The sequence below is a fragment of the Argopecten irradians genome, chromosome 3 (genome assembly GCF_041381155.1).
Source record: "Argopecten irradians isolate NY chromosome 3, Ai_NY, whole genome shotgun sequence".
NCBI classification, from domain to species: domain Eukaryota; kingdom Metazoa; phylum Mollusca; class Bivalvia; order Pectinida; family Pectinidae; genus Argopecten; species Argopecten irradians.
The window spans coordinates 15,085,634-15,112,408 of record NC_091136.1 but is presented as its reverse complement, the minus strand read 5'-3'; the positions used below and the strand labels follow the sequence as shown (position 1 = coordinate 15,112,408).

Sequence of the window (26,775 nt, the reverse complement as noted above, 5' to 3'; positions counted from 1 at the left end):
TTGCACTGTGCTTGTTTTCTTTTATTGGCCACCGTAACTGAAACAGTGAAATATATCTTGCAGAACATGTCAAAAACATTGGCAGTCCGCCGTATTCGATCCGTACACATGTCAATGTCTGGAGATATTACACATGAATAGTTATCAGAACTATTTGAAAATATTATAATTTAGTTACTTTAATATTGCCACAATAAGTTTTAAGTGTGTTTGAGATCATTAACAAACTTTAAAGAGCATTCCGATAGCATTTACGTTGGCTTGCAATAATCACATCGTGAGTGAACTCACTATCTGTACGGCACCAGATCCAAGCTGATGGCTAATTATATATAACAGTACGGTTAAAATGCCACTAACCTTCTAGCTTGTCAGTTTTGCTGTAATAATATTACAAACCACTTATTGAAAATCCTAAATATAGGACAGTTTAGGACTCGTCTTATAAATCCCACGTGTTGTTTTTGACTTTTTGCACACGGCCTGCAGCCGGGACATGTTATGGCGGTTCCCTACGTAATGAGCATAGCTAGATCTATAAGGAGTTTCATATGCAGTTTTACTAGAAATATGAAGATTTGTTAAAATATCTAAAATAAAGAAATACTAGTCAAGTGAATTTTTATGCAATTTGAAGAATATTTGTTTTGTTTTTAAGTAGATACAGACGCATTGTTGATGATACATAGATCGGTTAAGCTAACTAGCCATTCAGTTTCGTTAAGCTGGATGAGAGGCCCGAGCGTAGCATCCAGTACCAGTTTACCTGTGGATTTGGCGACAGTACTGGAGTCTATAAATAACTACACTCATTCAATACATCGATACAAGTCAGCGGTAGAGCGGTAGGGGTTTATATACACGCATCGTTCGCAGTTGGGGTGGACCGGGTGTAATCATGTATATATATGCCTAATTAACACAAAAAATAATATAAAATAATTTATTTCGCATTTGGTGCATGCGCAGTCAGTACTTAATTTCATATAGAATATAGTGCCACGGAATTTTTTCGGGATGCAATTAATTATTTTTCAAATTTTTAAATTGAAGTAAAATTAGAAGCTCAAACTTTTCAATGGTGGTAATGGTATGAAGTAAGTAACTTTTGCAACAGAAGAAAAATACCAAATCGTCTGCTCCTGTTTTTGATAGTGAAAAAATACCATTTGTCAGCGGTGGAGCATCTTTAATTAGATTTTTATTGCAGAAAAAAAAAAGTACTATTACCTAAAAAATAAATTAAACTCGCAAAATTTTACAACTATACATTATGGACGGAGATAACATTCAATGACCCAAGGCCCCTTTAAAAAGACGATAGAATGACTGAATAATTTGGACTTAGCATGTGATGAATTAATTTAAAGAATTGAATCACTATCTGCTAGCAATTTAAGTTTACTATAGCTAATGTTTAGCAAATGCAGCTGAACAGAATCTTGGTTTACACATGTACATGGTACTGAAATCTAATGTCATAAGTAATGGGAAACTGTACATAACAAGGAAAAAATATTGTTCTTGTTTTTCTACAGGAGGCATTTTCTAGTAAAAATAATCAACTGAGCACTCGAGAGTTAGAGAGACTGAAGGAAGAAAGGAAACAGATCTTGGAAGAAATCAATACAGAGAATGATACACTGGAGCAGCTCAAGTCTGAGCGACGCACTATCGAGTCAGATATTACAAAACTGAAGATGACTCGGGAAAACAATAACAGGAAACTGAAGTAAGACAAATTTTGTTTGGAAATGAAATGTATTTATGTTTCATAAATACTTCTTTATACATTAAAATCAATGTTGAATCATATTAAAAGTATTGAAATTCTTGAATTATATGTTATTCCTATCAATTGGTTATGGCCATTTCTGTTGCCTAGCAATGACAAAAGTATAATGTTCTAGCTAATAGCTACGTACATGAAAGTGAGCTGCTTATCAGAAACATTGGTTTTCTGATAGAATGAAATGCATCTGAACTACTGAAGTATCTGTGTGCCAAACTTTGATAAAGTAAATGATTTCAAAGCTTACAGTCATACAATGCTCAAGTTTCAAACTAGGGGGAGATAATCTAGTATTAGATTTCTGATGAGATAATCTTTTTAATATCAATAACATGGTGACAAGTCTAAAATAAGAATCAGCTATCAAATATTTCTCCTACATATTTACGTTCCAGTATGTCTAGTTATTGAGGTAATGAAAACAAAATTTGATTTTACAGTGAGATGAAGGAACGCATGGATCGTAAAGGCAAAGATCTCGATACCTTACAACAACGAATCATAGATGCTGCTGATGAGACCAAATCTCTTGCTGAAGAGAGACTCAGGGCCAGCAGTGCAGCGAGGTCACATGGTACGCCTGACGTAAATGCCACACCAACACGACGTACACCTGTAGCTGGTTTACTTAGTGACGATGAGATTATCACAGGTAAGCCAATGTCTTATGTTTGTATTGAAGACTTGAATTCTGCTATTGTCTTCATTATCCTACAAAATCCATTTCCCAATGTATTGGTATCATCTTTTATCATAATGTCTTCTAAGTAATCAGGTTATAAGTATTGAAGGGATCTTTCTCAAATTTAATATGTAGTATGTAATCAAAGTTTGAAAAGATCACTCGTTCCATTGTCAGATGTAGATCATTCTTTTGTGGGCACCAAGATCGATCCCTCTGGGATCTCTTGTTGTTTTTTGCAAGACTTCTATTTCAATGATGTTCAAAATATGTAAAAGAATATTTGTGAATTTAAAAGCTAAGATATTACATTTTAAGTTGTATTAATAAGTGAACAATAACACATCTTGAGTATTAAATATGTGTACTGTGAATGAAGAATCGTTCCAATTTTCCATTAATATTTTTTGTCCAGATGTTCCTCCGAAAAGACGAGTCAAGCGAATACATTACCTTGATGAGCGGACAGACGAGGATGATGTGTCCTCATTTGGTGGAAGGGCTTGGCAGGATCTCCTGTCAGACGACGACAGTCTGGACGAAATCCCTATCGCCAGACATGTACCGCGCAGTAATGGGTAGGTTTATCTGGCTGGAATGGCAAGAAAGATTTGACTTCATAATAGTTGGAGGCTTATTTTTTCTACATATTATTGCTGATGGATGGAGGCTTATTGGAATTGAATTTTTTTTCTGCTTATTATTACTGATGGAAAAAGAATTTCTTTATGATAAAAGAAAGAAAAAACTCCTCAGAAGTGTGCAAGGATTGAAACTTCAGTTGATGAGAGCAATCAATGTACTACATTTAGGTATTTCGGAATAGACATTTTGTATGAGGAATATATATGTAAATTATAAACAGATCCTGCAATATCTTGTGTAAGAGCAGAATTGATTGTACATGTATATCAAATAACCATATCAACTGTATGAATTTACTATTAGACTGATAAAAAATAAAGACTGGGCGAAGATGAATATTTGTATAATATTTTACAAATAATTGTTGTATATTCAGTATACTTTAATTTACAGTGAATTAAAAGAGCACTTCTCTAAAGAGAAATCAGCTATTTCTGCTACTAAAGAGTTCCTACGTAAACAGAGACAGTCTCTCAAACGACGACAGTCGGCCCTCCAGGCTGCCCGCCAGGAGCTTACCAAAGATATTGTGAAACAAAGACAAGGGGTAAGTAACATTACAAGTGAGGCCATTATATTGTGGAATTAATTTTTGAGATGGTTTGATATATAGATTTGAGATAACACCTTCTCTGTCATCCTAATAATGGTTAGCACTATAAATCATTCTGTCATTGGGTAGTGTCTGGTATGGTCGGAGGCGTTAAGAAGGGCTTTCAAAGTGATAACTAAGTTCAATTGAACTCCTAACGTCCAACACATCTTCCTTGTCAAAATGGATTAGCTTTTTGTGTACAAGTGTTAAAGACAAGGTTACTATTAATAAAATGGTGAAGTCTTGACTCTTATTTCATACAATAAGTCAAGTTGCAGATAACACTTCTGCATCTTTGAGATTTTGTTTTATTAGAGTTTTTGCTCTTTGTTTCAGAACCTCTCACCAGATAGTGCTTCTGTGCTAGCAGATGTAAAACAGAGCCTGGAAAAAGAGGAATTTGAGCTTGATCAGATTGAGTCACAGATGAGGACGGGAAGCCGACTCGTCAGAGAAAAGGAGCGAAGATTACGTCAGCTCAAATCACAAGTTCACACTGGCAACGGCTTACATGTGAGTGCATGTTTTTATTTTGCATTTTGATATCATATGAACAGTTTATAAAAGATTAATTGTATACCATTGGTTTATTATTACTACAACAATAAGGCATTCCTCTCATTGATATAGAAACTAGCAGAATTTTGCTCCCTATGCCCCTTTTATAAAAGCTTTATACAATTTCTTTTGTTTGAAGGGCATGTAAAAAGCAAGTATTCAGCTGTTACTTAGTAGAACATCATCATTGATAGAACAGCATGCTTGATTGGAATATCTCTTAAACATAAAGGAAACAAAATATGTTACAATATGGTTTTCTATGAAATTGTGAAAAGGATTAATGTTAGAAATCTACTTTTGTGACTTATCGTTTGACATCCACTACTTTTCCTATGTTAACAGCAGTCTGAGAGTGACAGTGACATTGATTACTCGCCGTTTGAACATAACTACCGCCCGGCCAGCATGCCAAACCTGGACCTGAGTGAAGACGAGGGCAGTAGTGGTATCAGTAGCAATGATAACAGTCTCGACAACGTCATCAGAGGTAAATTATACACCAGAAGGTCACACTGACCTAATTTTTTTATGTGATTAATATCCTTGCATTAGCCTTTCACATATAGGCCATAGAGGCCGGATAGTTCTGGTGTCAGTTGTTATACCACTAGCTTTTGAAATTTACTTTTTGGTGCTTAAGTATCTGAATTCAGTTGCTTATTTGTTTTAGATTTTGTTATTTTCTAGCTTGTTAAGATAGTGCACATATCCTGTTCCACTAGCACTACCTGGTACTTGGCTTATGTTGGTTGTTTTTTTGGGGTTATCTAAATTTTCTTTTCTATCAAAACCTACCATATTTTGATAGAACTGTTCAAAGGACGTGAAAAAAAGACATACTTTTTGATCTTTTCAAATTTTACTTATTAAGACAACAAATGTTTGTGAAAACCATGATTTTTAAATGTATCAATGATTAGGATGGATATTTGTATCTACCTGTACTGTGGATCATGATTGTTTGATATTTGATCTTTTCAGCCTTGACAAAACAGAACAATCAGCAACAGTCGTTAGGTCCACTGACTGTGAAAGTTAAACAAGACGCTGACCCTATTGCAGCCTCACTCCAAAAAATTAACACAGAACTCGCTCAAATTATAACAAAGATTGGCACGAATAGCGCTCCAGGAACACCCATGTTGGCAACACAAGGTAAGGAAGCATGAGATGATCAGGCTCCGGTTTCTAGAAACAATAGTGCATATGTAACTCATATGAAAAAAATGGCTTAAATCAGTTTTTGACCTATTAAGTTTGTTTATAGATATTGGGGCCTGGTCACCTAGCTATGAAATGAAAAGAAAATTATTAGACTATTATGTTATGAAATTAAATGACAATAAATGTAGATCTAGATCAGATTTGGGTGTTCTAGGTGATGGAAATGACCAATGGTTGACACAGCAACGTAATGTACAAGAATTGGAACCCATTTTGTATATCATGTTTCGGTGTTCTAGGTGATAGCAGAATGATCAGTGGTTGAAACATTGACATAATGTACATGAATTGTAACCCATTTTGTATGAAGTTAAAAGATAAATGTCACTAAACTATTAAATGGTTGAAAATATTATACCCACCAGTTTTGGGGGTAGCTTTATATCTAGGATCAGATTTGAGTGGTTCTAAGTGACGGTTGCATGATCCAAGGTCTGTAAAGCTATACAATTTACATGAGTTGTAACCCATTCTGTATATTGTTTTACTATTTTAGGTTCAGGTGAAGGAAGAGCCTACAGTATACCACTGTATACGCCCCCTCCTCAGTCTACTGGTGTGTACAGTCCAGCTGTCATACCCAACAGTCAGCCGGTACAGGCCTGGGCACCTACAAACCCTTACATGTAAGTACATGCAGAGGTTACTCAATGGTCATATGTTGTTAGGTAAGTCGGCTAGTTGAAATGTTCGGCTAGTTGAAATGTCATTTTTGTGTCGAATGCAGTTCTGTAATGATGAAAATCATCTTTTGTAGACAGCAGATTTATACTCCTAAAAACTTTATGTTGTAGACACCAGATTTATACCCCTAAATACTTTATGTTGTAGACACCAGATTTATACCCCTAAATACTATATATGTTGTAGACACCAGATTTATACCCCTAAATACTTCATGTTGTAGACACCAGATTTATACCCCAAATACTTTATGTTGTAGACACCAGATTTATACCCCTAAATACTTTATGTTGTAGACACCAGATTTATACCCCTAAATACTTTATGTTGTAGACACCAGATTTATACCCCTAAATACTTTATGTTGTAGACACCAGATTTATACCCCTAAATACTTTATGTTGTAGACACCAGTACTTATTACCATCAGAAATGGTTCAAAAATGCATTATTATGCATCACAATGATCTAGTTGACCTTTTAATTGCTCGTTAAGGGCCCATTACTTATTCGATTCCCTGATTACTTATTCGATTCCCTGATTACTTATTCAATTTCCTAGCTACTAATTACCATCAGAAATGGTTCAAAATGCATTATTATGCATCACAATAATCTAGTTGACCTTTTAATTGCTCGTTAAGGGCCCATTACTTATTCGATTCCCTGATTACTTATTCGATTCCCTGATTACTTATTCAATTTCTATTCAATAGCTACTAATTACCATCAGAAATGGTTCAAAATGCATTATTATGCATCACAATAATCTAGTTGACCTTTTAATTGCTCATTAAGGGCCCATTACTTATTCGATTCCCTGATTACTTATTCGATTCCCTGATTACTTATTCGATTCCCTGATTACTTATTCGATTTCCTAGCTACTACTAATTACCATCAGAAATGGTTCAAAATGCATTATTATGCATCACAATGATCTAGTTGACCTTTTAATTGCTCGTTAAGGGCCCATTACTTATTCGATTCCCTGATTACTTATTCGATTCCCTGATTACTTATTCAATTTCTAGCTACTAATTACCATCAGAAATGGTTCAAAATGCATTATTATGCATCACAATAATCTAGTTGACCTTTTAATTGCTCGTTAAGGGCCCATTACTTATTCGATTCCCTGATTACTTATTCGATTCCCTGATTACTTATTCGATTTCTAGCTACTAATTACCATCAGAAATGGTTCAAAATGCATTATTATGCATCACAATAATCTAGTTGACCTTTTAATTGCTCATTAAGGGCCCATTACTTTCGATTCCCTGATTACTTATTCGATTCCCTGATTACTTATTCGATTCCCTGATTACTTATTCAATTTCTAGCTACTAATTACCATCAGAAATGGTTCATAATGCATTATTATGCATCACAATAATCTAGTTGACCTTTTAATTGCTCGTTAAGGGCCCATTACTTATTCGATTCCCTGATTACTTATTCGATTCCCTGATTACTTATTCGATTCCCTGATTACTTATTCAATTTCTAGCTACTAATTACCATCAGAAATGGTTCAAAATGCATTATTATGCATCACAATGATCTAGTTGACCTTTTAATTGCTCGTTAAGGGCCCATTACTTATTCGATTCCCTGATTATTATCTTATTCGATTCCCTGATTACTTATTCAATTTCTAGCTACTAATTACCATCAGAAATGGTTCAAAATGCATTATTATGCATCACAATGATCTAGTTGACCTTTTAATTGCTCGTTAAGGGCCCATTACTTATTCGATTCCCTGATTACTTATTCGATTCCCTGATTACTTATTCAATTTCTAGCTACTAATTACCATCAGAAATGGTTCAAAATGCATTATTATGCATCACAATAATCTAGTTGACCTTTTAATTGCTCATTAAGGGCCCATTACTTATTCGATTCCCTGATTACTTATTCGATTCCCTGATTACTTATTCGATTCCCTGATTACTTATTCAATTTCTAGCTACTAATTACCATAAGAAATGGTTCAAAATGCATTATTATGCATCACAATGATCTAGTTGACCTTTTAATTGCTCGTTAAGGGCCCATTACTTATTCGATTCCCTGATTACTTATTCGATTCCCTGATTACTTATTCAATTCTCTAGCTACTAATTACCATCAGAAATGGTTCAAAATGCATTATTATGCATCACAATGATCTAGTTGACCTTTTAATTGCTCGTTAAGGGCCCATTACTTATTCGATTCCCTGATTACTTATTCGATTCCTGATTACTTATTCGATTCTGATTACTTATTCAATTTCTAGCTACTAATTACCATCAGAAAGTTCAAAATGCATTATTATGCATCACAATAATCTAGTTGACCTTTTAATTGCTCTTTAAGGGCCCATTACTTATTCGATTCCCTGATTACTTATTCGATTCCCTGATTACTTATCGATTCCCTGATTACTTATATTCAATTTCTAGCTACTAATTACCATCAGAAATGGTTCAAAATGCATTATTATGCATCACAATGATCTAGTTGACCTTTTAATTGCTCGTTAAGGGCCCATTACTTATTCGATTCCCTGATTACTTATTCGATTCCCTGATTACTTATTCGATTCCCTGATTACTTATTCAATTTCTAGCTACTAATTACCATCAGAAATGGTTCAAAATGCATTATTATGCATCACAATAATCTAGTTGACCTTTTAATTGCTCATTAAGGGCCCATTACTTATTCGATTCCCTGATTACTTATTCGATTCCCTGATTACTTATTCGATTTCTAGCTTACTACTATTACCATCAGAAATGGTTCAAAATGCATTATTATGCATCACAATAATCTAGTTGACCTTTTAATTGCTCGTTAAGGGCCCATTACTTATTCGATTCCCTGATTACTTATTCGATTCCCCTGATTACTTATTCGATTCCCTGATTACTTATTCAATTTCTAGCTACTAATTACCATCAGAAATGGTTCAAAATGCATTATTATGCATCACAATAATCTAGTTGACCTTTTAATTGCTCGTTAAGGGCCCATTACTTATTCGATTCCCTGATTACTTATTCGATTCCCTGATTACTTATTCAATTTCTAGCTACTAATTACCATCAGAAATGGTTCAAAATGCATTATTATGCATCACAATGATCTAGTTGACCTTTTAATTGCTCGTTAAGGGCCCATTACTTATTCGATTCCCTGATTACTTATTCGATTCCCTGATTACTTATTCGATTCCCTGATTACTTATTCAATTTCTAGCTACTAATTACCATCAGAAATGGTTCAAAATGCATTATTATGCATCACAATAATCTAGTTGACCTTTTAATTGCTCATTAAGGGCCCATTACTTATTCGATTCCCTGATTACTTATTCGATTCCCTGATTACTTATTCGATTCCCTGATTACTTATTCAATTTCTAGCTACTAATTACCATCAGAAATGGTTCAAAATGCATTATTATGCATCACAATGATCTATTTGACCTTTTAATTACTCATTAAGGGCCCATTACTTATGCGATTCAGTCATTACACTTATTGTATTATATTAGAAATAATTTACTTTAAAGTTGTATGTGCCATAACTGGGCGAAAATTTCGGCATGTTTTTCTTCATTTATGTATTGAAACCCATAAGGTTTGGTGAATTAAGCCGTGAAAATCATTCAAATGGCTTCTGATGCCTTATAAACGTTAGTTAAAACACAGACATTTTGTACTGTAAAATTGTTGTTTTTATGCCTTATGTATGTTTAGATGGAAACTTTCCTGCAGAAATAATTTTACAATTACTAATAACATAACATTTTGCTCACTATAGATGTAAATATAATCATTTTCTGCTCGTATTTGTATTTGTAAAATAAAAACTAATGCATTGAAAGTACTGTAATTTTCAAAATGTTAGTAGCTTTTGGTGATGAATAACATATTAAAAGCTTCTCTTGATTCGTGAGTATGAAAAATACGGCACATATAACTTTAACTAGAGCTGTGACATATTTTCCATTTTTTATGTAACGTATTGATCCATATTGATAACAAATGTCTTAACTAAATGTACTTGCTATTTCCATTTTCCATTATCGTAATTTCCTGCGTATTACTTACATGAGGGTATACCAGCGGACAAAAATAAATAGAGGATACTCCCCGTTTCTTGCTGCATACAAATTACATTTCATCGAGTGAGGTGAAAACTTAAATATCTTTCATGAGGTATTCATCAAGAAACAAGGAATATTCTATTTATTACATTTGTTTTCTGGCTTTCATTTTTAGAAGACCATCACTACTGTTTCGGCCAAAGGTTATTCCGCCATTGTCTTTTACAAAGTTATTTGCCTAAGCGATTATGTTTAGTATTTTTGTGAGCATAACGTCATATTTTTTCAAATAATATGGCGACATTTTTGCACAAACTAATGGCGTAATAATCAAAACGATATTTTCAATGTCAATGCTGCATTCGGATTGGTCAAAAACGAGTGAAAATATCACTCCTGGACTAGTAAAAATATCACTTATATTTTCATTACAAAACCCTTTCACTGCAAAAAGGTTATAAAAAGACATTTTTTTATGATTTTATCAAATAAGCTCTTTATAACACGCACTGATTTTGACATTGGGAGATTTTAAGTACAATTTTTACATAAATATATAGTTTGCATGCTTCTTCTATTATTAATATACATAGATACCTTATCTTTGATGTGAAAAAAATTACGGTTACGATGGTTAGTTCTATTTGCACTGTATTAACAAGGATTGATTGAAATGATAACAAAATGCGATTTTTGAACGGAGCTTTAGTTATTTATTTCAACCCCCGAACGTAAATGGCATTTACGGGGGTGCAGCCTTTGATGCAGGCTTTGGAAAACTTCTTTAACGACCCAACAAGTCCATCATAATAGATCCAGCCTTGGATAATTGATCGAATGCAGGCACTAAAGTGGCCATGTCGGTGCATGGTGACACCGACAAGCGTGTATACGTCACCAGTAGGATAATGTAACTTCTCAGTAAAGTCTTCAATGTCATTTTCCAGATATCCGATTCGTACCAAGTCGGCAATTCGCAGAACTAGTACATATGGCCGTCCATCTCCAAATACCCGAGAAATGGATCTTCTTCCTGTGCACCTGCAGAAAATAATAGCTCTTAATCTTATATCTTTTTTAATATATAAAACTGAATACTGAAAAAATCTACAATCGTGGACGTCGCCAGGTCATTTGCAACCTCCTGAAATTAGTCAAGCGATGAAGAGATGAATAACAAGCTTCTGAGGTTCTTCATCAGATATCATAAATAAAATATTGCTGCGGAATCGAAGCACTTCCAGTTTTTTTGAAGTTTTAATGTTACACTCTATTATCTTAAGGCATATGATAAATCGTTTGGAATTGAGGCTAAAAAGCATGAGATACGTTTTTGCCGTATCATCCAAAAAAAAAAGTCAAACAAAAATCCTTTCCCCACGTTCAAACAAACGATAAACAAAGGAGATAAAGAAACGATAGGAAAAAAACGTGATATTAAATTGCAATATCTTTTTTTAATTTCGTTTGATCGTCGTATGATTAAATCATTGATCCACCATGTATTGAAACATTCCCCAGAATGGAATTACCTCATTTCGCTGGACGGACGGATTAAGACAAAGCACTATACTTCTCCTCGTTTTATCGATATAAACAAGGAAATGATATGTACATCATGTTTACGCAGTTGTCTCATTCACAAACAATGTCCCAACCTGATAATGTTTAATACGATAACTTTTGAATATTTCTATACAAGATTATTAGATATTTAATCTATTAAGAATTCGTGTACTCTTTTCTATAGATCTAAAAACCTAGAATGATTAGAATAGATATCCTGTAACCTAGAGGAGATATCCGAAAAAGAGACAGATGATGGACCAGTAAAGATCATTCTGTAGTGGACATTTTTATTCCCAGCTCTCCCTGATTTCCGTTTTTTTTGTATATATTCATTTCATTTCAGAAAAAAAATGTTTATTGATAAAACATAATTGATATTATATATTTTATTTTTTTAAGAATTATTCTTTTCATAGTGCCGGTGTCAAGTCAACATTCATCAGTACAGAGTAGTAAATTATTTTAGTTATAGGAGCGCAAACTCTGGCTTTTCCACCAGTCACGTTTTAAATACATCCCTTTTCACACTAACTTTTCTCACCTCATTGCACCAGTCTCTCCGGAAACATTCTCCACCTCAGAATCAGAAAGCATCGTCAATCCACAACTCGAATCACTAGGAGCAATCCATTCTCGGAACATCTGATCGATGGTACTGGGACAATTCGAACTGTTAAAAACCGAAAGGGACATATCACTTGCTATAAATGGTTCTATATTTATTTGCAATAATTGTTTCTTCTAAAATCAATCAACGCAATATTTAAGGACTAAACTAATGTTTCAATTGACAAATTTCAATTCCTTAATGACACAAAAGACTTTATGTAACTGTACGTCACCGTCTTTTTCCTCGGATAGAACATAATGATTAGCATTTATCTTGAAACTGTGAATGACTATTATTGTTGAATATGTAGTATCACATTTCATTACGTTGACAGATGAATTAGATGAATGACTATCATTATTGAATATGTTATATACCATTTCATTGTATATGATTAACGACAATGACCTTTTTTTAATGAAATGGCAACAAGACATAAATACCATTCTCTACAGTGAATAAACCCGTAAAGTTTTTATTTCATGTTACCTTAGGAATATCCCTGTCCTTTGTCGTTCGATGTACGGGTGCGGGCAAGAGGGGCTGCTGCATTTCTCCTTGATCATTGTTTGAACTGTTTTGTTGAAAATGCCAGCGAACATCTCATCTTCCTCGCCATATAGGTTGATGACTTTTTCACGAAGGGATCGCTCCTTTACCATGGTTAGCCATGTGGCCTTGGCGTCTGCAAAGTTTCCGGTTGACATTAGATGTAGAGAATTAAGTAGAGTGTTCAATATCGGATTTTGGCGGTTGCAATCTATAAATAGGGACGAGTTGTCCAAATGAGTGATATACATGATGGTCAGAAAATTGTCAATGGTGCAAGTGTTCCTAAGATGTTGCCCGATGCTGGTTACACCTCCCCACCGAGGCACCGGGGGAAAAATTTCTGAAGAACGCTCTCATGTTTCGCTACTGTTTGTTTTTCATTTTCAGATCTTGTATCTTGTTGTTGTCGGCTGTCCCCAGAACTCCTTGCAGTCTGTTTTGGTTTCTTGGGAGGTTGATACCTATTTTTGCCTCGTTTTCTCTTTCTTGACCATTTTTCCTCGGCAACATCAATAGTTCTTCTCTTCCTTTTGGCACATCTTATTTCAGGTAGGTTCAGTTCCTTTATTCGAGCATTGATACTCCGCTTGAGTTTCGATGCAAATTTGGCCGGTCTTAGACGCTCCTTTCCTTTCAATATGTCCTTCTTAACAATCCTGAACCAGGCTTCCACATTTGCATTTGAATCGCGAGTTTCATTTGTTTCTATTGGTAGTGATTCTGAATCGCACTCATAGCGTCCAAGTGAACCAAGAAGGAGACCGCTCCATAGTGGATAAATGGGAAAGAATCTCTTAACTAGAATATCTACTATTTCTGGACAGTAGAAACTATTCGAGGGTTCTTTTTCTTTGATGCATCTTGTGAGATCTCTTTTTGTCTGTTCAGCCATTTGTGTCCATGGCGATGATTCAGTTATGGAGACATCTTGATCATCCAGTTTGACACTATGCTCTATTTCATCTTCAGTGTATACATAGTTTTCATCGGTCGCCCAGTCTGGATATTTCTGATATCTCTCATTGACGGCTTCTCTCGCTTTTTTGACATCATCTGTATCTTCTGTAGATAGCAGTACCATGAAAATTGATAATAGATCTTCCTTCGCGCTTTCAAGGGATGTTTCATTGGAGAGAAGAGCAAATGACTTCATAAGAAACCTAAAGAGTTCCTTGTCTTTTCTGGAGGTTTGACGTGCGTGTTTACAAAACGTCTTGGTCATATGGGCAATGCAAATGTGTACAACAGTTAAACTAGATAGGTCTTCATTCTGCATTCGATGATGAACTATGTCCCATGCAACTTTAAGATAGCGTTTTACAGACATGCAGTTGAAGGCCATGAGTATACTGTTTATCAAAGCCCAACTCCAGTCAACTTCCACCTTTCTTGGCTGAAATGATTTGGATTTTTCCTTAACCGCCCTCTGGAAAAATGTGAGAAAATGTATAATGGAAGGTTGCGAGTGGTCTGTTGTTACCATGTCAGCAATGGATAGAGGTGGAAGGTTTTCCTCTGGTTTGATAACAACAGAATAGAGGTAAGGCCTCTTCTGGTCTGGGAATGATTTGATGAGACATCCTGTTGAATCGATATATATATCTGGTCTAGCCATCTTCACAAGAACCTCAATTTGGGCATGGGAAAACATTATTACCGTGAAAGGATCGACTGCAACATACTGAAGATAGCCCGCATATCTGGATGTTGGATCAGCGTCATCATCAATGTAACTTTGTCTCAAAGATATTGTTTCTTGAATGATGTCCTTGTGAAGCATTTCTGCTTGTACAATCTCATTCACGGCCTTTCTAAGGACTGTCTTTGATGGACAAGATTTAATATCGCCAAGTTCATACTCATGCTTAGATGAGGCCTCAATGTTCTCATAATACACGTTGTCAATCCCTACGTCAAGAGCTTTCCGTGCCATGGAGGTCCTTGCATCACCAGTTAATGGACGCCTTTCAGGTTTGTCGTGACAGACTTTACCATTCAATGTAGCATACATTAAGACATTATCAAAAGGTTCTGTGGGTTCATCGTGGATAATCAAATCAATGTTTCTTTCACACTTTGAACGTCTGCATTGTGCTTTTCCCCTGAAAAATGGCGCTTGGTATTTTCTGCTGTGTTCTGATTTTACTCTGTTGTAAATATATGAAAAGACACATCCCTCTTGGTATATCTCTTCAAGTTTACTGCCAATTACTTTATGCCAACCTTTCTTTAGGCATCGAGGTCGGTTTCTCTTTGTTGGTAATGGCGCAATAACTTCCCATTCCGTTCTATCAATAACTATTCCTGTTTTAACATTTCCTCTAACGTCGCTGAGGTTTTCGAAGTTCTCAGTATTGTTCGAGACGGTATCTTCAGTGGAATGTGATGATGGAAGACGATTCCGATCACCAAGTGGTTTTCTCCTTTTACCGACAATTGGACTACAACGGGGTTTCTCATCAGCATTGTCGTCCGATGACTCTGCGTTGCTCGGGTCTTGTTGCTCATGGGAATGTGGTGGTGCAAAGCGACGATTTTGATCCCCAAGGGGTTTTCTCCTTTTTTTCGAAAATGGGAACACGTTGGGGACTCATATCAGCATTGTCATCCATGACTCGGCGTTGCTAAGGTCTGGTTGATCATGGATGGTTGCACGACGACGATTCCGATCACCAAGGTGTTTTCTCTTTTCCGAACATTGGACTACGACGGGATGTCTCATCAGCATTGTCTCCGATGACTCGGCGTTGCTAGGTCTGGTTGATCATGGGAATGTGTTGCACGACGACGATTCCGATCACCAAGGTGTTTTCTCCTTTTACCGAACATTGGACTACGACGGGGTGTCTCATCAGCATTGTCATCCGATGACTCGGCGTTGCTAAGGTCTGGTTGATCATGGGAATGTGTTGCACGACGACGATTCCGATCACCAAGGTGTTTTCTCCTTTTACCGAACATTGGACTACGACGGGGTGTCTCATCAGCATTGTCATCCGATGACTCGGCGTTGCTAAGGTCTGGTTGATCATGGGAATGTGTTGCACGACGACGATTCCGATCACCAATGGTTGTTTCTCCTTTTACCGAACATTGGACTACGACGGGGTGTCTCATCAGCATTGTCATCCGATGACTCGGCGTTGCTAAGGTCTGGTTGATCATGGGAATGTGTTGCACGACGACGATTCCGATCACCAAGGTGTTTTCTCCTTTTACCGAACATTGGACTACGACGGGGTGTCTCATCAGCATTGTCATCCGATGACTCGGCGTTGCTAAGGTCTGGTTGATCATGGGAATGTGTTGCACGACGACGATTCCGATCACCAAGGTGTTTTCTCCTTTTACCGAACATTGGACTACGACGGGGTGTCTCATCAGCATTGTCATCCGATGACTCGGCGTTGCTAAGGTCTGGTTGATCATGGGAATGTGTTGCACGACGACGATTCCGATCACCAAGGTGTTTTCTCCTTTTACCGAACATTGGACTACGACGGGGTGTCTCATCAGCATTGTCATCCGATGACTCGGCGTTGCTAAGGTCTGGTTGATCATGGGAATGTGTTGCACGACGACGATTCCGATCACCAAGGTGTTTTTATCCTTTTACCGAACATTGGACTACGACGGGGTGTCTCATCAGCATTGTCATCCGATGACTCGGCGTTGCTAAGGTCTGGTTGATCATGGGAATGTGTTGCACGACGACGATTCCGATCACCAATGGTTGTTATACTTTTTACCGAACATTGGACTACGACGGGGTGTCTCATCAGCATTGTCATCCGATGACTCGGCGTTGCTAAGGTCTGGTTGATCATGGGAATGTGTTGCACGACGACGATTCCGATCACCAAGGTGTTTTCTCCTTTTACCGAACATTGGACTACGACGGGGTGTCTCATCAGCATTGTCATCCGATGACTCGGCGTTGCTAAGGTCTGGTTGATCATGGGAATGTGTTGCACGACGACGATTCCGATCACCAAGGTGTTTTCTCCTTTTACCGAACATTGGACTACGACGGGGTGTCTCATCAGCATTGTCATCCGATGACTCGGCGTTGCTAAGGTCTGGTTGATCATGGGAATGTGTTGCACGACGACGATTCCGATCACCAATGGTTGTTATACTTTTACCGAACATTGGACTACGACGGGGTGTCTCATCAGCATTGTCATCCGATGACTCGGCGTTGCTAAGGTCTGGTTGATCATGGGAATGTGTTGCACGACGACGATTTCCGATCACCAAGGTGTTTTCTCTTTTACCGAACATTGGACTACGACGGGGTGTCTCATCAGCATTGTCAATCCGATGACTCGGCGTTGCTAAGGTCTGGTTGATCATGGGAATGTGTTGCACGACGACGATTCCGATCACCAAGGTGTTTTCTCCTTTTACCGAACATTGGACTACGTCGAGGTGTCACATCAGCATTGTCATCCGATGACTCGGCGTTGCTAAGGTCTGGTTGATCATGGGAATGTGTTGCACGACGACGATTCCGATCACCAAGGTGTTTTCTCCTTTTACCGAACATTGGACTACGACGGGGTGTCTCATCAGCATTGTCATCCGATGACTTGGCGTTGCTAAGGTCTGGTTGATCATTGGAATGCGGTGCACGAGGACTATTCCGATCACCAAGGTGTTTTCTGCTTTTTCCGAACACGGGACTACGTCGAGGTGTCACATTAATATTGTCGTCCGATGACTCGGCGTTGCTCGGGTCTTGTTGCGCATGGGAATGTGTTGCACGACGACGATTCCGATCACCAAGGGTTTTTCTCCTTTTACTGAACATTGGACTACGACGGGGTGTCTCATCAGCATTGTCATCCGATGACTCGGCGTTGCTAAGGTCTGGTTGATCATTGGAATGCGGTGCACGAGGACTATTCCGATCACCAAGGGTTTTTCTCCTTTTACCGAACATTGGATTACGTCGAGGTGTCACATCAACATTGCCATCCGATGACTCTGCGTTGATCGGGTCTTGTTGCTCACGGGAATGTGGTGCAAGACGACGATTCTGTTCCTCATGCTGAGCATGAACATTACTTTCAATGATTATTGTGGGATCACTCTGTTTAGGATGCTCACTTTGTTCGCTGTAGGTAGTTTGCGTTTCCGTTTCATTTCGACCAAAATTTGGCAAAGTTACTATGTGCACTTTCCTATCAAACCTCTTTGGTGTGATTCTTTTCCTCTTTCTCTGATAAAAAAAACACAAGTTTTATTGAGTGTAATTTTTCCTTTAAGTAGAGTATCCTAACGAGTTACAATAATATGATAGATTCAATGGTATTCAACGTGTTTAATCAAAATTTGATTATGTATTGATTAAGTCCATTTTGCCTTAAAATCCGTGAAATTTACAAACCTGTGATGAAATTATTACATTGCAAATATCGTGTTTATCCTTTAGTCATTATGTATGATTATTGAGAATCAATTGTAAGCCAAAGATCACCCTATTACGTGTGGTATTAATAAAATAATAATCAATGGCTGCGATGTGTATTTGATGTCCTAACAGTCGAATAACATTTTCGTATTGTTGAAGAGATAAACTTTACACAACGAGAGGTATTAGAACATTGAACGATTCTATTAAAAATACATGCATATTCATGAAATTGCATGATTTATAGAAAATCGCAACATTTTTATAATGTAATAAAAGGTTTGAAAACTTATATACATATTCCTCCCCCAAAAGTATATTTTTTATTACAAGAATTTTAAGAAATGACCGATTTGGCGATCTTTTTGTTAATTATAATATCTTGCTATTCAGTAGAGCTAATTTTTACCATTTTCTACTTAATTATTATCACTTAAATGTACATATATGAATCGAAATGGCTTTCCATCTTTAAAATGGGAATGTAAAACAAATCATAATATTTAACTATTAACTTTTATAACGTTTATATATGTTACACCTACTGTCACATTCCGAACAATTATATAAAACTAAATTGCATGTCCGGCGTCGTCCTAATTACCGAGCGAAATGAGTCTTTTTTAATTCAACTTTTTGTTGTTACAATTGATCAAAACGTGGTCACTATTTCTTCATACTTAATACTTAAGCAGCCATACACAGCATTCTAAATCCAATTTTTATTAATAATATAGTGTGTTCATATATCTTTTTCCTAATAACAGCTTTTTAAAAGGTCTTTCACTTAATGTCAATGTACATCAAAAAAATTGGGTACAAAATTCCATTTTGGCTTATTTCTCTCTCCTCTTTATTGGATATGAATTCAGGTCATTTTTTAATTCAATTTACAATGGTATTCATAATATTTCAATGATAAAATTAAACAAAAGGCTCATGGGTCGCAACGGTCACCTGATATTTGATACAAATTAGTTATATCATTTGCTAGTCAACTGATGTCTTTTGTTCACGAAAGTTTCATGAAGCTTGGTGCATATTAACTCACATTAACATGTTCAAAAGGTTCAATAATTATTATTGCAAAGGGCAATAGCTCTGTGAGCTCTAATCACGCTGATTTTCGAAGTCGTCCGAGATCTTTCTCGTGTTAGTCTACATACAAAGTTTCATTAAGCTAAGTGCATATAATTTATCGAGTTCACAAGGCTTTGTAATTATTATTAGTGCAAAGGGCAGTATCTCCGTCAGGGGTAAGAAATGTTTGTGACCTCACTACTGAAAATGGCCCTTTTTGAATTTAGAAGAATTTAAAAACACTGAAATATTGTCAGATAATTTCTTATTTTAAAAGGGACTTTGCCGATCGATTCAACATTATTCACATCAACATCATAATGCAACTAACAAAACCCTTTTATAGACCGTTTATACCTAACCACATTCAGATTATACTAAAAAACACAAAAGTAACCAAAGATAGGTATGATTAACTAAATACCGTGATTACATTAAGGAACACAGCAGAGATAAAATGGGAAAATGTGACACACTATACACAGAAAGTTTGGCAACATCATTACAAGATTCCTTTGAAATGATAAATAAACTACCAAATGACTTCTGCAACCTTTTTAATGAAGAGATAGGGAGAATTGAACATATGTTTTGGAATTGCCTAAAAGTTAAACCAATATGGGATAATATTACACAGTGGGTTTTGATACATCACATACAGCTTTGAATTTAGACATAAAGAGGGTATTTAGGTTTGGCAGATGTAGAAATAAAAGAAAACTTCATTCCTGTCAACTTTATTATACTTTACTGAAAATACTATGTATTTTTGATGTCAAGAAAGAAGACAAACTTAAACATAACCACATTGAAAACATACCTATTAACAAGAGATCGCAGAGGGATCATGGCGCCAACAAAGAATGATCTATGTCTGACAATGGAAAGAGCGATCTTTTCCTTGCTTTTCAAACTTTTTTAAACATACTACATATGAAATTTAAGACAGATCGATTTATTAATTTCTGAGAAACAGCAGTGAAATCCAAGATGGCGGCCGGTTGGGCATCTTGTTGACCGATCAGTCCCAAAGGTAATATGCACAACTAGGGCCCAAGGGTAACCTACGCATGGAATTTGAGAGATATCCCTTCAGTACTTTCTGACAAATAGCAATAATTATCAAAATCCAAGATGGCGGCCGGTCGGCCATCTTGTTGAACAATCAGTTACCAAATGCAATATTCAACAAGCAAATTCGCGGAATTTCCATCCCCCGCTTTCAGGACATACTGTAGGTAAACATTATTGAGGTTAGGTTTTACCTTGGTTGAAACATGAAAAAAATAAACTGAAGTCTTCTCGGAAGTAAGACATTTAACTTTGTTACCAAGTTTGAAGAAAATCGGAAGTTAAATATTTATTACAAAGGGCCATAACACTGCTAGTTAAGATACGATCGAAGTGGCTAAGCCCTTAAGGCAAACTTTGTTACCAAGTTTTAACAATTTTTTTAACATTTGTTAAATCACAGAACTGCAGAAAAATGACATTTGTAGTAATTAAAGGGCGGTAACTCTTATAATAACATCCGCTGAAGGTTGGTCGAACTGGCAGGCACTTAAGGCATTTAAAGAATCGGTAAATATTGATTACAGTTATTGTACGAAGTGGCAGAACTATTTTTATTTAAGCAAAGGCATAACCGCTAAACGAAGGTCCGTTGAAAGTCGCGATCAAGTTGGCCGAGTCTTTTAGGCATTTAATATTGTTACTAAGTTGAAAAAATCGGTTTACATTTGTTACACCTATTGCACGGAAATGGCAGAAAATGACGTTTTTAGTAATTCAAATGGCATAACACCGCTAAATAAGGTCCATTGACAGTCGTGATCGAACACCAAGTTTGAAGAAAATCGGTTAACATTTGTTAAAGTTATTGCACGGAAACGAAGTGTTACGGACAGGCGGACAGACAGATAACAAACCCAAATTAATATCCCCGTGTTGGAGAAAGCGGGGAAAAACACCAAATGCAATAGCACAACAAGGGTCCAGAGGGAGACCTACAAATATGAAATTTGAGAAAGATCCCTTCAGTACTTCTGAGAAATAGCGGTAACAAACTTTAACTATCAAAATCCAAGATGGCGCCGGACGGCCATTGTTGACCGATCGGTCCCAAAATGCAATATGCACAACAAGGGTCCTAGAGGAACCTACATTTGAAATTTGGGAAAGATCCCTTCAGTACTTCTGAGAAATAGCGATAACAAGAATTGTAAACGGACGGACGGAAGGACGGACCACGGACAACAAACGATTTATATAGCTCACCATCTGATGATGGTGGGCTAAAATCCTACATGTATAAAATGACACCGTAATGGTATTTATGAGGAACTTACCAGACAATCATAATATTTGATTCACTAAAAATGTTGCATGTAATCACTATTTGGGATACTTACAATATTGTATACGCATACGTATAAGGATATGTATTTGAAGGGGCGATCATTAATTGTAAAAAAAAAAATTATCTATAATTAAACTTATATCATCAAAATTTATTTTGATTGGATTTGATAGTTTGTGAATATCTTAGCGTGTATTTTTAAATAACATAGAATGCACAATCATTGCATGCTTTTATACCACCTTAAAGTAATGGAAATTTACGCTAGCCATCTGTGTTGTTCGTCGAGTTGGCGGGAAATTTGCACGTGCCAGGCATGCTAGGAGTACAAGTACGGCTATACACGTGTCGCTGCTACCGGTGGTCGACTCAGGTAGCGGCGAGTACACGTGGTATTTTTATTTTTAGTTGTGAAGATTTTTGAAGAAAGGACAATTTTCTTTTGTGTTCATGTAAAATAGTAATTACCGACGGTATGTCCATGTATAAGTATATTTATAATTTATACAATATTATACTATGTAGATGTATTTATCATTGGTGTTTTGGTAATAAACAAGACAGTCAGTGCCTCTGTAGCCGTGAAAATACATTTCATGTGTTTGAATTATTAATACGATTGCACATGCCTGTTGTTCAATCCTTTTTCAAATATTTTTTTTTGAAATAGAATTTGTTGGAAAACTTATAATCCGTCTTTTCCCTTAAAAATTAATGATGATGATGATGATGATATGAACGCAAAAACAAATCAAAATGGTGATTGTATAAAGTATCAAACCTAACTTTAAGATAAATTTTCAATGTAGTTCAAGCATGATGGAATTTCTCTGTACCCGGATGTGTATATAAAATAAATTACTTTAAAATGCAGAAACGATTTGTAAATAACTCTAGTCCATCATTAGATGAACAAAATGCGGAAAAAATCTCGGATCATATTGGGAATTCTAATTAAAGCTTAGGGAGGGATAGACTACATGCAACACATTTCTATATCGTAGGAATCCTTCAAACAAGAATTTTATACGGAGGATGGCCTGCAAACAATGGACGAATGCCCACCTGACTGATGATGGCGTGCTTAAATATGTTCTGTACAAACAATTCCGCTATTAGAGTCTTTAGATAAAATAAACCACATAACGTGTTATGTTTTTTTTTAAACATACACGTTTTCTTATTCAATTTTAACAATACATATGTTATGTACTTACCATTTTTTATATCGTCTTTTTCCGACATATCTCTGTGTCTAGTTTGGTTGTAAATGTGCGCGGGGGAAAAGGGTGACGTCATTATTTCTTTTTCTTCTATTTTTCTTGTTTCGCTCTTCTTCTTCAAAACATATGTTGTTTTGCTTCATTTTCGGGGACATTTTTATGTTAAGTAATAAATATCCATGTTATATCAATTTAAAGTAAGTTCTATTCTTTTTATGAAAAAGCTTGCCATGATGAAGTAAAACATTTAATTCCATCCTTCTTTTTACAGTATTTAATTATACGGATATGTGGCTTAGTGGAAATATGCGTGCCACTAGTGCAAAAGGTCGCTAGTTCGAATCTTCATTTTCGTTATAAAAATTTTATTTTATGCTTAGTAAGTTTTAATGAACACGTGTATGTCTATATGTTCATGTACGACACGTGTATATTTAATATTTGTCTTTATGATTATTATGATACTATCAATCCTCAGGCAACATAAAGTTAGCACCGTATTCGAGATTCGGGATTCGAATAACGAATCCGGTGCCAGCACCCTATTCGTTATCAAAAAATGAGCAAATAGATAACAATTTCAAAAAATTAAAAACCAGATCAAAACATAATTTTACGACCTCAAAAAAAACAACTTAAAAACCTCGAGAAGTTGTTTTGAGCTTGAATAACGAATCCGGTGTCAGCACTGTATTGGAGAGACGGTATTCAGGATTCATTTAACGAATCCGGTGCCAGCAGCGTATTTTTATTTAGTATAATGTATAAAGACAAATATATCATTGTGATGGATAATAATGCATTTTGAACCATTTCTGATGGTAATTAGTAGCTAGAAATTGAATAAGTAATCAGGGAATCGAATAAGTAATCAGGGAATCGAATAAGTAATCAGGGAATCGAATAAGTAATGGGCCCTTAATGAGCAATTAAAAGGTCAACTAGATTATTGTGATGCATAATAATGCATTTTGAACCATTTCTGATGGTAATTAGTAGCTAGAAATTGAATAAGTAATCAGGGAATCGAATAGTAATCAGGGAATCGAATAAGTAATGGGCCCTTAACGAGCAATTAAAAGGTCAACTAGATCATTGTGATGCATATAATAATGCATTTTGAACCATTTCTGATGGTAATTAGTAGCTAGAAATGAATAAGTATGAGATCAGTAATTGAATAAGTAATCAGGGAATCGAATAAGTAATCAGGGAATCGAATAAGTAATGGGCCCTTAATGAGCAATTAAAAGGTCAACTAGATTATTGTGATGCATAATAATGCATTTTGAACCATTTCTGATGGTAATTAGTAGCTAGAAATTGAATAAGTAATCAGGGAATCGAATAAGTAATCAGGGAATCGAATAAGTAATCAGGGAATCGAATAAGTAATGGGCCCTTAATGAGCAATTAAAAGGTCAACTAGATCATTGTGATGCATAATAATGCATTTTGAACCATTTCTGATGGTAATTAGTAGCTAGAAATTGAATAAGTAATCAGGGAATCGAATAAGTAATCAGGGAATCGAATAAGTAATCAGGGAATCGAATAAGTAATCAGGGAATCGAATAAGTAATGGGCCCTTAATGAGCAATTAAAAGGTCAACTAGATTATTGTGATGCATAATAATGCATTTTGAACCATTTCTGATGGTAATTAGTAGCTAGAAATTGAATAAGTAATCAGGGAATCGAATAAGTAATCAGGGAATCGAATAAGTAATGGGCCCTTAACGAGCAATTAAAAGGTCAACTAGATTATTGTGATGCATAATAATGCATTTTGAACCATTTCTGATGGTAATTAGTAGCTAGAAATTGAATAAGTAATCAGGGAATCGAATAAGTAATCAGGGAATCGAATAAGTAATGGGCCCTTAACGAGCAATTAAAAGGTCAACTAGATCATTGTGATGCATAATAATGCATTTTGAACCATTTCTGATGGTAATTAGTAGCTAGAAATTGAATAAGTAATCAGGGAATCGAATAAGTAATCAGGGAATCGAATAAGTAATGGGCCCTTAATGAGCAATTAAAAGGTCAACTAGATTATTGTGATGCATAATAATGCATTTTGAACCATTTCTGATGGTAATTAGTAGCTAGAAATTGAATAAGTAATCAGGGAATCGAATAAGTAATCAGGGAATCGAATAAGTAATGGGCCCTTAACGAGCAATTAAAAGGTCAACTAGATCATTGTGATGCATAATAATGCATTTTGAACCATTTCTGATGGTAATTAGTAGCTAGAAATTGAATAAGTAATCAGGGAATCGAATAAGTAATCAGGGAATCGAATAAGTAATCAGGGAATCGAATAAGTAATGGGCCCTTAATGAGCAATTAAAAGGTCAACTAGATTATTGTGATGCATAATAATGCATTTTGAACCATTTCTGATGGTAATTAGTAGCTAGAAATTGAATAAGTAATCAGGGAATCGAATAAGTAATCAGGGAATCGAATAAGTAATGGGCCCTTAATGAGCAATTAAAAGGTCAACTAGATTATTGTGATGCATAATAATGCATTTTGAACCATTTCTGATGGTAATTAGTAGCTAGAAATTGAATAAGTAATCAGGGAATAGAATAAGTAATCAGGGAATCGAATAAGTAATCAGGGAATCGAATAAGTAATGGGCCCTTAATGAGCAATTAAAAGGTCAACTAGATTATTGTGATGCATAATAATGCATTTTGAACCATTTCTGATGGTAATTAGTAGCTAGAAATTGAATAAGTAATCAGGGAATCGAATAAGTAATCAGGGAATCGAATAAGTAATCAGGGAATCGAATAAGTAATGGGCCCTTAATGAGCAATTAAAAGGTCAACTAGATTATTGTGATGCATAATAATGCATTTTGAACCATTTCTGATGGTAATTAGTAGCTAGAAATTGAATAAGTAATCAGGGAATCGAATAAGTAATCAGGGAATCGAATAAGTAATGGGCCCTTAATGAGCAATTAAAAGGTCAACTAGATTATTGTGATGCATAATAATGCATTTTGAACCATTTCTGATGGTAATTAGTAGCTAGAAATTGAATAAGTAATCAGGGAATCGAATAAGTAATCAGGGAATCGAATAAGTAATGGGCCCTTAACGAGCAATTAAAAGGTCAACTAGATCATTGTGATGCATAATAATGCATTTTGAACCATTTCTGATGGTAATTAGTAGCTAGAAATTGAATAAGTAATCAGGGAATCGAATAAGTAATCAGGGAATCGAATAAGTAATGGGCCCTTAATGAGCAATTAAAAGGTCAACTAGATTATTGTGATGCATAATAATGCATTTTGAACCATTTCTGATGGTAATTAGTAGCTAGAAATTGAATAAGTAATCAGGGAATCGAATAAGTAATCAGGGAATCGAATAAGTAATGGGCCCTTAACGAGCAATTAAAAGGTCAACTAGATTATTGTGATGCATAATAATGCATTTTGAACCATTTCTGATGGTAATTAGTAGCTAGAAATTGAATAAGTAATCAGGGAATCGAATAAGTAATCAGGGAATCGAATAAGTAATGGGCCCTTAATGAGCAATTAAAAGGTCAACTAGATTATTGTGATGCATAATAATGCATTTTGAACCATTTCTGATGGTAATTAGTAGCTAGAAATTGAATAAGTAATCAGGGAATCGAATA

The 26,775-nt window shown here is 35.7% G+C and overlaps 2 protein-coding genes across 7 annotated transcripts in view; one reads left to right on the top strand and one right to left on the bottom strand.

Moving 5' to 3' along the window:
* Window positions 1–26,775, top strand: part of LOC138317644 (centrosomal protein of 164 kDa-like) — a 78,479-nt gene that overhangs the window by 17,473 nt on the left and 34,231 nt on the right. For all 6 annotated transcript variants that reach the window (XM_069259449.1, XM_069259447.1, XM_069259448.1 and 3 more), the window contains 8 exons: window positions 1,539–1,732; window positions 2,233–2,444; window positions 2,890–3,052; window positions 3,513–3,666; window positions 4,051–4,227; window positions 4,618–4,762; window positions 5,257–5,430; window positions 5,996–6,125. In XM_069259449.1, the coding sequence (XP_069115550.1) occupies window positions 1,539–1,732; window positions 2,233–2,444; window positions 2,890–3,052; window positions 3,513–3,666; window positions 4,051–4,227; window positions 4,618–4,762; window positions 5,257–5,430; window positions 5,996–6,125 (1,349 nt within the window). The remainder of the gene's footprint in view (window positions 1–1,538; window positions 1,733–2,232; window positions 2,445–2,889; window positions 3,053–3,512; window positions 3,667–4,050; window positions 4,228–4,617; window positions 4,763–5,256; window positions 5,431–5,995; window positions 6,126–26,775) is intronic.
* Window positions 10,906–13,346, bottom strand: LOC138317643 (uncharacterized). The gene is made up of 3 exons (XM_069259445.1): window positions 12,960–13,346; window positions 12,402–12,530; window positions 10,906–11,332 (listed from the first exon to the last, which is right to left on the bottom strand). Exons 1-3 carry the CDS (start codon window positions 13,268–13,270, stop codon window positions 11,005–11,007), a joined length of 768 nt encoding a protein of 255 aa, XP_069115546.1. The 5' UTR covers window positions 13,271–13,346; the 3' UTR covers window positions 10,906–11,004.

Bases quoted from the DNA above. Each gene is read 5' to 3' on its own strand.
- LOC138317643 (XM_069259445.1), bottom strand. From the start codon at position 13,270: ATGTATATCACTCATTTGGACAACTCGTCCCTATTTATAGATTGCAAC. The intron at 12,531-12,959 runs GTAACATGAAAT...GGTTTTTAACAG, and splicing joins AGGACAGGGATATTCCTAAG to TTCGAATTGTCCCAGTACCA. The intron at 11,333-12,401 runs GTGAGAAAAGTT...TATTTTCTGCAG, and splicing joins GGAGAGACTGGTGCAATGAG to GTGCACAGGAAGAAGATCCA.